Source organism: Varanus komodoensis, unplaced genomic scaffold (assembly GCF_004798865.1).
Source record: "Varanus komodoensis strain SLA01 unplaced genomic scaffold, ASM479886v1 scaffold6_4, whole genome shotgun sequence".
Taxonomy (NCBI): Eukaryota; Metazoa; Chordata; class Lepidosauria; order Squamata; family Varanidae; genus Varanus; species Varanus komodoensis.
In genome coordinates, this window is record NW_025336347.1 from 18,859,649 (window position 1) to 18,875,099 (window position 15,451).

At 46.2% G+C, this 15,451-nt stretch overlaps 1 protein-coding gene across 1 annotated transcript in view; it reads left to right on the forward strand.

The window, feature by feature from the left end:
• KLHDC8B (kelch domain containing 8B) overlaps nt 1-15,059 on the forward strand; it is a 34,770-nt gene extending 19,711 nt beyond the window's left edge. Inside the window, exons 3-6 of the mRNA XM_044452101.1 lie at nt 7,065-7,229; nt 8,975-9,199; nt 10,469-10,570; nt 13,799-15,059. Coding sequence (XP_044308036.1) covers nt 7,065-7,229; nt 8,975-9,199; nt 10,469-10,570; nt 13,799-13,995 — 689 coding nt within the window. The 3' untranslated portion in view covers nt 13,996-15,059. The remainder of the gene's footprint in view (nt 1-7,064; nt 7,230-8,974; nt 9,200-10,468; nt 10,571-13,798) is intronic.
• The last annotated feature ends 392 nt before the right edge of the window (nt 15,060-15,451 follow it).

Sequence of the window (15,451 nt, forward strand, 5' to 3'; positions counted from 1 at the left end):
ACTATAATAGCGAAGGGTTACTGATGGACTTCCATCCTCAGTGGAAGCAAGAGAGCTGTTCCCGTGCAAGGTCCTAGAAATGGCCAGCAGGTGATGTTTTGAGCTATTGTCTTGGAGAATGAGCCTGGGCTTCCATCTGGAGCCCTGTTGTTCCTTCCTCCGTGCCACATCTCCTGGCCACTGTTGGGTCTTAACCAGCCCTGCACAGTGGGAAAGCAAGCATACAGAAAGGGTGCATAGTGGGAGAACTGTGCATATCTGTAAGAAGTACCACCCCTACATAACTAATACCATTGCAATCCTCCATCCCAGCTTGGGGGGGGGGGGGGCCCTGCCCCCCCCCCCCCCCGGTAGTGGTGGAGTGGTGGGCTGGCTGTGCTGGAAGCAGAACTTGGCAGCATGGCTGGGTTGCCATGGTGTCTCCAGGGATACAACACGGCAAGTATAATTAGATGTGATTGCCTGTTATCCCCGCGCTGCTCATTGTTCTGTATGTCGGGAAGGAGGGGCTGGCAGGTGCCATCTTGTGGGTGGGTGGCAGGTGCCGAGGGCTGCCAGAGGGCAGTCAGATCGGGGACTGTGATCGAAAAGTGACATGGGGGTTTGGATATTACACAACACTGGAGGAAGGGCTCTTGTGCTAGAGTAGGATGGATGGGATGCAGGGAGTGTTGCCAGATAACGGCATGTGCAAGGCCAGAGTGGGCCCTGTAGTAGTGGGAGGACATCCTGAGGATCCTTTAGAACATCTTTTGCCCTGTCTTCACCCAGGGGTAACTTACTCAACTGCATAAGATTTCTCCAGGTTTACTGCTGGCTGTGTTTGCCTCTGTCTGCGCTGTAATCAATTGTGCTGACCCTACTGATTGATTTATTTATTATGAGATTTATGCACTACTCAACATCTAAATAGATTCCGGAGTGGTAAGTAATAACATGATTTTTAAAAGGCTACCATATTAAAACAGGAAAGCAGTAAAAAGCAATGAGTGGGCAACCAGGGAAGGCTTCCTAAAATAAAAGTGGAAGTCTTGAAAGCAACACCGTGTTGGTGGCTGCCTGATTCCAGGAAGTCCTACAAAAATGGAGTCACCACAAAGAAGGCTGTTTTCCAGGTGGACTCCAGTCAGGCCATGGGTCCACGCAGAACCACCACAAGTTTACTTAGAATAGAGTTCCCCAAACGTGTGCACTCTTGATGTTGTTGGACTCTGCCCTGCCACTGGCCATACTGGCTGGATCTGATTGCGATAAAAGTGGGGCCCATATCGGAGGAGAACATGAAGATTAGTGCCCTCGGTGACCTAGGCAGCTGTTTTGCAGCATACTTGGTTATACAAGATCCATAGTAAGGAGAACTAGAAATCAAAATCAGTCTCTGCTTTCTTTGCAGGAGGAATAGCAGAGAAATCAGGGAGCATAGCAACCCCACTCAGTGACTGGTGGGGGATGATTTTCTGTCCTGGTAAACCGTTGACTGTGGCTCAGATCATGAGCTTCGTGTTGCAAAATTTAGGCTTAAGTTGAAGAAAGTAGGCAAAAGCACTAGGCCACTCAGATATGACATAAATCATATCCCTGATGAATATACAGTAGAGGTGACAAATAGATTTAAGGAATTAGATCTGATAGACAGAGTGCCTGAAGATCGATGGACAGAGGTTCGCACCATTGTACAAGAGGTAGCAACTAAAACCATACCAAAGAAAAAGAAATGCAAGAAAGCAAAATGGCTGCCTGAGGAAGCTTTTCAAATAGCTGAGGAAAGAAGGGAAGCGAAAGGCAAGGGAGAAAGAGAAAGATACACCCATTTGAATGCAGAATTCCACAGAATAGCTAGAAGAGATAAGAATGCCTTCTTAAATGAACAGTGCAAAGAAATAGAAGAAAACAATAGAAAGGGAGGACCAGAGATCTCTTCAAGAAAATTGGAGATATGAAGGGAACGTTTCATGCAAAGATGGGCATGATAAAGGACCAAAATGGCAGGGACCGAACAGAGGCAGAAGAGATTAAGAGGTGGCAAGAATACACAGAAGTACTATACAAGAAAAAGCTTAACATCCCTGATAACCACGATAGGGTGGTCACTCACCACAAGCCAGATATCCTGGAATGTGAAGTCAAATGGGCCTTAGAAAGTCTGAGCAACAACAAAGCTAGTGGAGGTGACAGCATTCCAGCTGAGCTATTCAAAATCTTAAAAGACGATGCAGTAAAAGTGCTACACTCAATATGCCAGCAAACTTGGAAAACTCAACAGTGGCCACAGGATTGGAAAAGGTCAGTTTGCATTCCGATACCAAAGAAGGGCAATGCCAAAGAGTGTTCAAGCTACCGCACCATTGCACTAATTTCACATGCTAGCAAAGTTATGCTCAAAATCCTACAAGCTAGGCTCCAGCAGTATGTGGACTGAGAGCTACCAGAAGTACAGGCAGGATTTCGAAGAGGGAGAGGAACTAGAGATCAAATTGTCAACATACTCTGGATCATGGAGAAAGCTAGGGAGTTCCAGAAAAACATCTACTTCTGCTTCATAGACTTTGCTAAAGCCTTTGATTGTGTAGATCACAACAAATTGTGGCAAGTTCTTAAAGAGTTGGGAGTACCAGACCATCTTATTTGTCTCTTGAGAAACCTATATGCGGGTCAAGAAGCAACAGTGAGAACTGGACACAGAACCACTGATTGGTTCAAAATTGAGAAAGGAGTTTGGCAAGGCTGTATACTATCGCCCTGCCTATTTAACTTACATGCAGAGCACATCGTGAGAAAGGTGGGGCTAGATGAATCACCAGTTGGAATTAAGATTGCTGGGAGAAATATCAACAACCTCAGGTATGCAGATACCACCACTCTAATGGCAGAAAGTGAAGGGAAAGTAAAGAGCCTCTTGAGGTGGGTGAAGGAAGAGAGTGCAAAAGGTGGCTTGAAACTCAACATTAAGAAAACTAAGATCATGGCATCCGGTCCTCTCACTTCCTGGCAAATAGATGGGGAAGAAATGGAGGTAGTGACAGATTTTATTTTCCTGGACTCCAAGATCACCACAGATGGGGATTGCAGCCAAGAAATTAAAAAGGTGCTTGCTCCTGGGGAGGAAAGCTATGGCAAATCTAGACAGCATATTAAAAAGCAGAGACATCACCCTGCCAACAAAAGTGCGTATAGTCAAGGCTATGGTTTTCCCAGTTGCAATGTATGGCTGTGAAAGCTGGACCGTAAGGAAGGCTGAACGCTGAAGGTTTGAGGCCTCTGAATTGTGGTGCTGGAGGAGACTCCTGCGAGTCCCTTGGACCGCAAGGCGATCAAACCGGTCAATCCTATAGGAGATCAACCCTGAGTGCTCTTTAGAAGGCCAGATCCTGAAGATGAAACTCAAATAGTTTGGCCACCTAATGAGAAGGAAGGACTCCCTGGAGAAGAGCCTAATGCTGGGAAGAATTGATGGCAAAAGAAGAAGGGGATGACAGAGGATGAGGTGGCTGGATGGAGTCACTGAAGCAGTCGGTGTGAGCTTGAGTGGACTCCGGGGGATGGTGGAGGACAGGAAGGCCTGGAGGAATGTTGTCCATGGGGTCGCGATGGGTTGGACACGACTAACAACAACAACAACAACAAGAACTCTCCTTTATAGGGGGTCACCAAAAAAGGAATTGTTCATAGGCCACCACCAGTCAGGTTAAATGTCTTAAGACATCCTATTCCAGTCTTCCCCAATCTGGTACCTTCTAGAAGTTTAGGATTTCAACTCCCATCATTCCTAGAAATGGTTAATGGTCAGGAATGCTGGGAACTGCAGTCTAAAGCATCTGGAGGGCACCAGTTTGGGGAAGGCGTCTAGCCTGTCTAGCTGCTTGGAGAGCTTCTGAGCCCCATGGCCAAGAACCCTTCGCTTCAGCCCAGTTCTGGTGGGGAAAAGATGGAAAGGAGTGTGCTGTGGACATTCTTGCCCAAAGCCCCCAGAACACAGACATTAACAAAAAACTTTGAAACTCTTAAAAACTCAAACAGTGGCTTTGTAATTGTTCTGTCTTTCACATGAAGAATTTTTTGGGTGAGAAATTCTCTATTAAAAAAACAATACAGACAAGTATCCAAATATAAAAAGGCATTTATTTGAGGCAGAAAAAATAAAGGGGGGTGGGCAGAAGCAAGGAAGTGTGGGAGTAAAGGCAATAATCATACAGAGAATTTTAAAAAATCAAGACATTCTGACTTGGCTAATGTGTTTTACCTGCTTAAGAGCATGTGCAGAGTTCATTGCAGAAAGGATAGTTTTAGAAAGAGCTTCTTAGTCTCCTGATTAGATTATTAAAAAGACAACTGAGAGACAACAATGTCTTGCTTTTGCTAGAATATGTGTTCAGTAAAAGCAGCCTTCTTGTAGAAGACTGACCACTGTTTTGTTCAGTAGTGTCTAATTTCTGATGCCAGTTGCCTATTAGAAAGTTACTTACTGGCTGGGCCAACCTTTATGAAGACCCAGCATTTGAATGGTAAAAGAGCTGGCTACTTGGAAATGGACAAAGAGTTGTGTGAAAGAGCTTGAGTTTTAGATGAAGAAAAAGAGGGATCTAGCCCACATATGATGCCAATTCACAGATACTCCAGGGGGCTTGATGAACTGAGTCAAAAGTAGGGCTTTATCAGAAAGAGATTTTGCTAAGTGATTTTGCTACTTAATTTTGTTTATAGGAAGACTGGGCTGGGAACAAAGGTAAAACAATAGGCAAGGGGGCCCAAGACACTTTTCCCATTGGAGGCTCTTGCATATGAATTACGTTAGCAAAAGCCACCTAAATTAGAGAAGTTCTCCTCCCCTCAAGAAGAAGGGGAAGACCAACCATGAGATGAATAGATTCCATGAAGGACACCCCAAGAGATGAGGATTGAGTTTGCAAGAGCTGAACGGGGCTGTCAAGGACAGGGCGTTGGGAGCGCTTTCATTCATAGCAGAGATGACTCGATGGCATGTAGCAACAAGATAAGAGGGCAAGGCAAGTTCAGGTTTGCCATAGTGGAACCATCTGTCTCTAGGATGATTTGTGTACACTGGGGAATGTCAGCAAATGAGCAAACTAGAAGGAATAGAGGTTTGCTAAATGACACCTGGCTTCTTAGCCTGGCCAATAGGCACACACTGAACAGAGGATTGCATTTAACTCAGAGAATGTAATACAGTATATGCATGATTCGACATGAAAGGATCGCCAAGCCAGATCCTTGTACCTAAAGAATGACGTGAAGGATGGCCCTGTTGGTGGTCTGCAGTCCAGCAGCTTGTAGTTCTAAATGCTGAAAGGGAGGGGCTGTCAAACTCAAATGGCCGGAAAGCCATAATCCCCACCCAGCTGAATCCTAAATAACACCACTGTCATCTTTCTCTCTCATATCTCCGTTCTGTCATGGTTCAAAACCAAACTCTTGCTCCCATTCACTTGACACTAATATTAGAAAAGACAAATTGTTCCAGCCTTTTGATGCATAAATATTCAGAATGTGGATCTGATTAAAGCAGGTGGGAAAAGACCCATGGTGCATGGCCGAAGCATGCTGTGCGCATGAGCGAGTTGTCTAGCCAGAGCATCAGCTTCCCAGCTCCAAGGTGGTTCAGTAGCAAACCACAGCTCTGCAGGAGCCTCCAGAGAAGCCGGATTCAGCCCTTGGCTCTCCAGTTTGACAGTTTTGTTTTAGGGCTGGGCAGGTTCTTAAAACTAGGCTTTTCAGGGTTTGACTCTCTCATAGCCAGTCCTCGAGAGCCTTTTGATTTCTCATTCTTTTCACTGCCGTGAGTTGGCTGACTATTATCAGAAACAGCAGGCTAGGCAGCAGTGATTACTACATTTGCAAGTGCCCTTTGTAATGGCCTTGTTGTTACATGTATTTATGTTTACTTATTTATTGATTTGATTAATATCCTGCCTTTCTACCAGAAATAGTACTCAAGGCAGCCCACCATCACAGATAAAAGCTACAATATGAAAATACGTTTGAACACAATTTTTAAAATACATTTAAATGCAATTAAAATGCAGCAACAGAATAGGCACAACATTAAATTCAATAGACCCACTCAGACACTGAAAGCCCACTTCAAAAAAGCAGTCCTTGCCTGCCAGCAGGAGGACAGCAGAGCCTGTGATGCACTGCTGGATAGGGACCTGAGAGAAGTGGGCTCTGGCCCCATTTGGCCATGAAACTCTCTGGGTGATTTTGGGCCAGGCGCTTGCTCTCATCCGAACCTAACTCACGGCATTGTTGTTGTGAGGATAAAAGCAGAGGTATGTAAACTGAGTTGGGTTCCTCACAGGAGCAAGAAGGGGTGGGAAATAAATGCCATGTAATAATAATAATAATCCTCCCTTGGCAGAGAGTTCCATCGTTCCAACTTGCATTGCCACCAGGTGTGTCTGAAGGTGGCAGGCTTAAGGAAGGGCCTCTCCCAAAGAACTGGGCAGGCTCATATATGAAAAGAGGATCCTTCGGGTGGCTTGAACCCATGCTTTGCAGGGGTTTATTGGTCATAACAGGCACTTGGAATCCTGCCCAGAAGCAGACCGGTAGCCAGTGAAACGGTTGTATCAGGAGAGTCACATTCTCCCAGGAACCAGCCCTGATCAACAGTCTGTTCACAGAATTCTGATGAGTTTTCAAAGGCAGCCTCCTGTAGAGCACATTGCAATAGTCCACATGGGTGTAACTAAGGCATGTGTGACTGCAGCCAGACCAGGTGGCACTAGGATTGGGTGCACTCGGTGCACCAGCCTCAGCTGTGCAGATGCACTACCAAAACTCGGGCCATCTGTGTTCCAGGCCAAGTCCAAAAGTACATCCAAACTGCAAGCTTGAGTCTTCAGGGTGAAAATAATCCCATCCAGCATGGGTTGAGTGCTTACTCCCTGATCTTCCTTCCGACTGCCAGGAGCAGCATTGCCTCGTTTGCTTCAGCTGGTTTGTCCACATCCAGTCCATTGTGTTGCCCGTGCCTGACACATAAAAGGTATTTCTACTTACTCTGCCTACCCCTTTGACTTGTGCTCTTTCCTCCTCTTTTCCAGATGGCACTGTTTATGCGCTAGGTGGGATGGGCGCAGACACCTCTCCACAAGCTCTGGTGCGGATGTATGAGCCTGCCAAGGACCACTGGCAGTCCCTGCCCTCCATGCCTACTCCCTGCTATGGAGCCTCCACTTTCCTGCACGGGAACAAGATCTATGTCCTGGGTAAGGAGTAAGACGACAATGTTTAATCAGTTGGATCAATCAACGAGAAACATTTTGATTGACCGAGACAGTCCCTCCAATTAATCAGCTGGAAGATTTTACATGTGTAGAATGTATTATTAATGCACATTGTGGGATCATAAACACTATCTTGGAAGAGGCAACTGCTGCCTAATCCCCCCTCTCCCACCAAAGGGTGCAAGATGCTGTCCTTAATATTGGAGTGGCAGATGGCTCTTCCTTAGGAGGCTTAATATTGAAATAGGGAGGATGGGAAACATAGGAAGAGTAGAAGGCTTCATAGAAGAGATAGGTGGCCTTATGCAAAAGGAAACTTTTGGCAATAGAGCGCCCAGAACAGGTGAGGCTGTGACTATCCAGGGCTGCTGGAGCATGCAGGTTTTTCAGACTGTACCATAAAGACTGCACAGCCTGGAGACCTTTGTGAGGTCTGGCCCTGTTCACAGTCAAGAATTAAACCTCGGGGTGGTTTCTTTTTTTGGGGGGGAGGCGCTTTGTGTGGTTGTAACTGCATAGAGGGGAAGAATGGGGCTGTGTCCTCTGTGAATGGGGCACATCTGACCTTTGCACATGGGCTCCCCTCCCATGATTAGGAGCCTTCATCACACAGAGTTCCCAATCACAGGGAGAGCAGATACCTCCAACCTCCCGCAACTTGCTATTCTCCAAATATGTGAGACTCCAATCCTGTTCTTCCCCCTCTGCATGCATGCATGTCATGAGCGGAGCTGGCTGGGGCCAGGGGTCAGACTAGATGGCCCGGGAGACCCCTTCTGACTCACTCTGTTTCTATGTTTCTATGCTTGCATTACGGGGAAGGCATACCTAACTAGGCTTTTGGAGGTCATTCAACATCCCCTTTTCTGAATTAGTAGTCCCTGTGTTTAGACCTCAGCCGCACACGCATGCTTGATTGTCTGGGGCCATTCACAGGTCACTGTGTTCCTCTGTGGAGCTGTGAACCCTGACCTGCAGCCAAGACTGCCTTGCCAGCCTTTACAAGCTCACCAGTCTTGAGATGCACAAAGCCAGGCAAGTCAAGGACGCTTGATTTTTTCAGACTGGGATTTCCACTTTGAACTTGCTTGAGCATTGGAGTCATGGAAAAAAAGAGAGAGGGGGAAAAAAACCCCACCTGGACCTGAAGTGAGTCCAGTGGCTTTTGCCTTGTTTATATGAGAACTTACCTCAAGACATCTTATTTGCCCTCAAGTGCCACGTGTTCTCAAATATATTGATCTCTGGATAGTTTTAGCATTAAACAGCAGCATTTGGGATCTTAAGAGCTAACTACACACCACATTAAATGCATAAAAGTGCAGCCAGTTATCATTTCTTACCATGCAGAAAACGTACAGAGACCCATTCCAGATCAGGACTACCATACTTGGGTAGGTGAGGCTTAAACATTCCCACCCATCCACACAGACACACAAAGGAGGCTAAGAAAAAGAAAAATGGGGGCCATTGGAGAGTTTCTCCGTTGTAACTTCTGCATGGGAGGGTGAATTTAGGGAGAAAGAACAGGATAGGTAAGTAGGTTTAAACCTCCCCTACCCATGCACAAATTGTCTGGATTGGGGCCCATTGTTTTGGTCTGTTTTTAATTCAATGTGGCATGCATTTTACCCCTAAGATGTCATTGGTTCTTTCTCTCTGCCTTGCCCGCTTTTGTGCAAAGGAGAGTTGACGAACAGTGATCTTGGTATCTTTTCTTTCCACAGGAGGAAGGCAAGGCAAACTGCCTGTCACAGCTTTCGAAGCATTTGATCTGGAAGTGAGGAGCTGGACCCGCTACCCCAGTGTGCCCAGCCGGCGTGCCTTTGCCAGCTGCGCCATGGCAGATGGCTGCTTCTTCAGCCTGGGAGGACTGCAGCAGCCGGGCCCCCACAACTTCTACTCACGGCCCCACTTTGTCAACACCGTGGAGATGTTTGACTTGCAAGAGGGTAAGATGGGAGAGTTGCGGGGTCTGAGATTAACTAAGCATGGTGTCTGTTTCATCGGATGGACAGAGGGATGGCTAAAGCACATGCCTAGGGTGCAGAAAACCATTTTTCAACATCAAGGTCAAATTCCATTTTGAAAGCACTCTCAGGGCTCATACTTCAGTGATAAGCAGAGTTGAAGGCAAACTGGACAGGCCCATTAATGCCAGCATATTTTAGCTTAACGCTCTTATTACCATGGAGCATTAGGAAATGAATTTCAGCCTTTTAGGATGGTGGGAGGACATTTCTCAAAAGCCAGGAAACCAGCCGCTGCACAATTTTTTAAGGAAAGGGAATTTCTTCTGGGATTCCCAGAGGGCTGGCTTGGCCACGGCTCTTGCATCCCAAGTTAAACTGTGCTTGAAGGTTTGATGACACACAAGCCCCATCCCCAGCATCTCCAGCCCTGCTTTCCCTGTTCACAGCCATGCCAGATCGAACAATAAAGTGTGAGGTGGGTGGTGGTCTACCTGAATTTGCTTGGATACAAGTGAAGCCCCTTGCCAATCAACCCAATAAAGTCAGAAGCAGAGAAGGTGATGCTAATTCACATGGGAATGTTTGGGGCAGGCCCTATACCTCTTGTTTAAGTTCATATTTCCTGTCTGGATATAATGCCTGGACAGGGCTATTGTGTGAATCCATCCATTAGCCTAAGCAGTCCATGATGATAGACGCAGCCAACCAGATTAGTGTTTGCAGCCTCTTAGTCAAAATCCGCCTTTGCATTCAGGATTCTTGCCCATTCTAAATGCTGCTTATCTAGTTCCTCTGCGTTTTCAGTGAGCTAATTTCTCTTTATAGCTTGGAAAAAAGGCAAGTCAGGGGAGATAAGTTAAAATTATACAAAATTATGCATGGTATGGAGAAAGTTCACACAAAGACATTTTTTTCTCCTTCTTTCATAAAACTAGAACCCATGGGCCAGACTATAGAATTTGCTACCGCAAGATGTAGTGATGGCCGCTAGTCTAGATGGCTTTAAGAGGTTAGACAACTCATGTCATACTAGATATGGAATATGAGGCCATCAGCAGCCACTGGTCATGTCTATGTGCTTCCTCAAGCATCAGCAGCAGTTGCTGGAGAACTAAATGGGAGGTTTCTATTGCACTTCTGTCTTTCCTGGCTTGCTGTTGTGTGAACAGAATGCTGGGCAAGTTGAACCCCTGGTCTGATCCAGCAGGGCTCTTCATATATTCTTCCCACCCGCAATCTCCCATTCAGGCTCCTGGAGTCGGCTGAACCGCGCCATCCGCATGAGAGACAAGAGGGCTGACTTTGTCGCTGGCCACCTGTGTGGACGTGTGGTAGCAGCAGGGGGGCTTGGTAAGTGTTGCTGATCTGGGACTTTCTGGTGTTGAAATGAGGGGAGGAGATGGAGATTTATAAAAAGTCAAGAATAGTTTGGGCTGAGAAGTCTGAGGACTTGTTGGATGAAATGTATCTTTGCAAAACAAAGAACCTTACATCATCTCTCTCAAATTTCTCATCTGCCCCTTTATCTGCCAGAGACATTTCTGGCCAAGCCTAATATTTTAAGCTGTTCTTTTTTGCTTTGTTCATTGCCTGGTTCTTTCTCTCTATGTTCCTATTCTGGATTGGTCAACAACAATAGCTGGATTCAGACAACACAAGTCATAGTGGTTTTTTACCATTGTTGGACGGTTGTGTCATCTGAACACAGATATGGTATTTCAGCAGGATAAGTGTGGTCTTTAGAAACCATGATAAGAAACAACGTTTCTTTAGGTTTGTTCTGTGGTTTCTCTGTACTACTATGGCTTGTCATGTTGTCTGAATCCAGAATCATGGTTTTCATAGTCCTTGTTTGCAACTGCCACAGAGTCCTCTGGAAAGAGTGGCAACTGCGAGAACTGTTCCAGACATCCACCCTCTTTTTCAGTGAGGAAGAGGCAGGTGATACAGGTAGTGTGTGATGCATCTTGGGACTGAATGTCAGACATAGTGGCTAATGGGATATGTGCCAGCAGTGGGAGGACTTAGCAGGGAGGATGGAAACCACAATAAAGTAGAAGCCACTTGATCATCTGTCAGGTACATCATGGTAAAAAACTAACCTTTAATACCCATACAGGGTTGCTTGTCATGTTGTGTGAATGCAGGCACTATCTAAGAGCTACTGCAGAGCCCATATATGTGATGCACAGAGACCATGAAGAAGATTGCTAATTTTCTGAGGTAAATTAAGCAGGAGAGGGGAGAAAGATCAGGAATACGTGCTCTGCCCTCTATTCGTGGCAGAGCACTCTCAAAGGTCCCAGGTTCAATTGGTGGCATCTCCAGTAAGTTGATCCCTAGTATCAGAGCTGCAAAAGACCTCTCAGTAGTCAAGGTACTGGGGAGCTGCTGCAGGTAGGCATAGAGAGGAGTGGGCAGAAAGGATTAAAAGGTGTGACTCTTTATGATGCAGGTTCAAATGCATAAGGTGTATTCATTCTTTAAGACAGTTCATCATGAATGAAAGGCATGGACTGTGGACTAAGCCCACATGTGAGCAAAGAGGGTAGGAGAAGAGAGTCTTAAGTGAGCACTGAGATGAATAGGTAATATCTCCTCCAAGCTATGCTACCTTGAGATCATGCTTTGAAATGTTATTTTTTCCTTGGTTTCCAGTTTTTGGTTTTTTTTAAAGATGGTCTTAGGAACATTTCCTGGTGCAGGGATATGGGGGGTTGATTATACATCCTGCAAGATGATAACTTGATTAAATGTTTATGATTTTCCTAGACAAATTAAAGTGAGATGAAGTTGCAGCTTATTTGGGGAGTTCAGTCTGAAGACTGTTTAGCATGGCTAAGGTATCCTTAACACACACTTATACCATCCTTTCTCTGCAGAGTAGTAACAGGATCGATGACAGTTTTGTTTTGTGTTTCTTGCTGTCTCACAGTTTATTATGTGTGGGATGATTCTTGCCTCTTTTAGGTGTTTGTGACAGCAGAACCATTGGTAGTATCTTTGCATGAATTATGCAATTAAGAAAGAAACGAACAACATGAAAAGCCCAACTGGTGTGCGTTTACAGAATAGTTAGCCCTTGCTTTGCTGGTGTCTGGGAACATGCCACACCTCCACCTGTCAGCTCTACCTGCTCTTTTCTTCATTGGTGCTTGCCAGAGACATGTCTCTCACCCATCTTTTCCTCTCTAGCAGATGCAGTTAAACCTTAGAAGCACATTTGATTTGCACTCTATAGGTTACAACTTTTCATAAATCAAAGTAATGTTTTCTTTGAGATGTGGAAGTAGCTTCTGCTCATGTGAAGAGCTGAAACCAACGTGAAGCATCCCCTCCTTCCCTCCCTTTCAGAAAGATGCTGACTCCACCCTCAGGGTGGCTCCCACTGCTTGAGGACTTGATGGCGGGAATGTTAGGCACTTCTTAATTGGTCCACTTGCTTCGCCTGTCATCTCCTTACAGTGTCAAGGGGCTGCCCAACAATTTGTCTTCTTCCAAGGCTGGCTGTTTCTCATGCTATCTGAGTATCTTCACTTTGCAACCCTGAAACTACAAATTTGCCTGTCCGCTTCTGCCCCGCTGCTTCCTCCTCCGAATCTGAGGAATCCATCTGGGGAGCATGCAACTTGAGAGAAATGGCCCCCGCTCTGCATTGTCTGTAGCTGCGTGCAGCCGATTTGCATCCTTTGTCAAGGCTTGTGTAGATTCCTTTGCAGAGTCCGACCGTTGTCTTTTGAGCTAGCTGTTCTGGACATGGGTGGCCATGTGCCTTCCTGAATCTGGGTCTTTCCTCCTCCCTCCTTGGCATTTGAGTCGCAGGCCTCCCATCTCCTGCTTCTGCCATGTGCTGCTGGAGCAGTGCAGGTCTCCCAGGTATAGGGAAGCTTTGCCTGTCATTTGCAGACTGGACATGTCTGCTGTGGAATGCCCACAGGTCCACATATTTTGCTAATGTTGCTGGGACCAAGCATGGCTGGAGGACTGCCTGTAATGGTTTCCACCTCCCACAGAAAATAAAATCTTTCTGGCCAGCTTTTCCATCTTTCTTTAAAAACTAGACAAGATGTGCTAACATAAAAGATAAAATACAAGAAATAAAATTTAAAATTAATAAACCCAGAAAGGTCAGCTTTGGACTGGGAGTTGGAAGCAGGGATTCTCTGAAAATGTGCAGTCTGTTTTCTTTGGCACTGGATCACTGACAAACCCTGTTATTGTAGTTAGTAGTGCCAGGGGTGCTGGCAAAGGGTGCTGGTGAGAAATGTGCCAGGATCTGCCTGCAATGTTTCTGGCTTGAGTTTGTGCTCTGAGTCTCTGCCTTTCATAAACATCACATTGGGCTGTAAATGAAGCCCTCAGATACTCGCAACAGGATGTGCCACACAATATGTCTTCTTGGAAGATGTTTTGACTTGGCGAGCGGCTCAGCTGTACTGTTCTTCTTCTTTTTTTAAACACAGCAGTCATTACCAGGGCCTCTATTGGATGGTATTGCAATTGCTAAGCTGCACCAACAGTTTCACTGTGCTGGGACAACTGCTTGGCTCATGGATCTGCCTCTCCCTTTTCTTCCAGGGAACCAGTCAAGTCCTCTGGGATCTGTAGAAGGATTTAACTTGGCAAGGAAGAAGTGGGAACCCTTGCCCTCCATGCCCACTGGCCGCTGTTCCTGCTCCAGTTTGGAGGCTGCCCACCTGCTCTTTGTTATCGGAGGAGTAGCCCAGGGTCCCAGCAGTGCAGTGGAGGCCTTGCGCCTCCAGGAAGAGGTCTGAACAATGCTCTTTTATGGATGGTTTTCTGCCCACACAAGCCAAGTGGATTTAAAGTGCCTCATGCTGGAAACAGGAAGTGCAGCTGAGGAAGCAGGAAGGAGAACACATGCTTCATCACTACAGTGGCTCCCTTTCTTTTTGCTGTTCTTCAATTGAGTTGCGTTATCTTTGCAGGGCATAAAGCAGCTCCAGAGACTGGAGAAATCTGTCCTATAGGCAGGGCGAGCAGTCAAGCCCTTGAGCTCCCTGTGTCCGTTGGAGCAAATTAGGCTCAATGGAGCAGGTTTTATCAGTTCCACAGCAGAAACCAAAGGCCCTGTATGTGCAGCCATGGTTTCTGCATTGCAGAGTCTCCAGACTCCACATGGATGTGGTAAGAATGTGGGCTGGGCTGGGCTGGGCTCAGGCTGAAGTGGCAATGTGATTGCTTTTCCCAAACCCAAGTCTCCTTTCAGCTCCCTTTCCCTTTTGTTATTTCCCCCACTGTCAGACTTTTAGACTGTAAGCTCTTCAGGGCACAGACCACTCTCTCTCTTGCTCTCTCTTTTTGCTTATGCTACTCTGTAAACTGCCATGTACATTGATGGCGCTATAATAATAATAATAAAACTCACATTTACAGCTCTACCAAGAAAACAGTGAATGATGGCATGGCAAATGTGAGTTCAGCTTGGGAGATGAATTTGTGGTTAAGCAATTATGCTGCCCAGGACACAGCACTGCCACATTCTTGCCATGCCTGTTGGACTTCATGGATTAGCCTTTCAATGTAAAGGGCAGCAAGGTTTCCTCAGCAGGCCCTGGGGAGAAATAAAAGAAGGTGCTACTGAGCAGAGCAGGTACTCCAGAGTTTCTTCTTCGAATTGTCATTGTTGTTTTTGTGCTCATGTATCTTGCGCTGCTCAGCTGAATTGATTCTAGAAAGGCTGGGTGTAGCCATGACGCCCTGTGGTGTGTTCCTAACCCAGTCTGTGTCTCATGTAGCACATAAGGTGCCCTCTAGTTCAGTGCCTAGGAGGTGGTGTAGCACCTCATGCCAATAAAAAGTGGATTTTTTCTCCTGGCCTTTTGTCTCATTCAGTTTGGGTTCTGTGTTAAGATCCACTCCACTTTTTAGCAACACCATATTCTCCCTGTTCTAACTCTGCACTTAGCTCTCAGCTGCTGCCTGTAGGCAGTCATTGCAGAATCCGCTGATAGTAGGTGATCAGGCCAAGACAGTGCATGTCCACCATTGCAAAAAAATCAGCTTGCCCTGGTCAAATGGTAAGCCATTCGATCAAAAGCCCTGTTCAGGTGAATGCGTGCAGGGTTGCCGTGGGGAGAGGGCACACACAGGCACCACCCTCACTATCTCCATGCATACCAGTTCCAGCACTGACTTTCACACTCTCACTGAATGTGCTTATGCCCTCCCTGCCATCCAAAAACCTGCATATCAGTGAAACCCATTGCA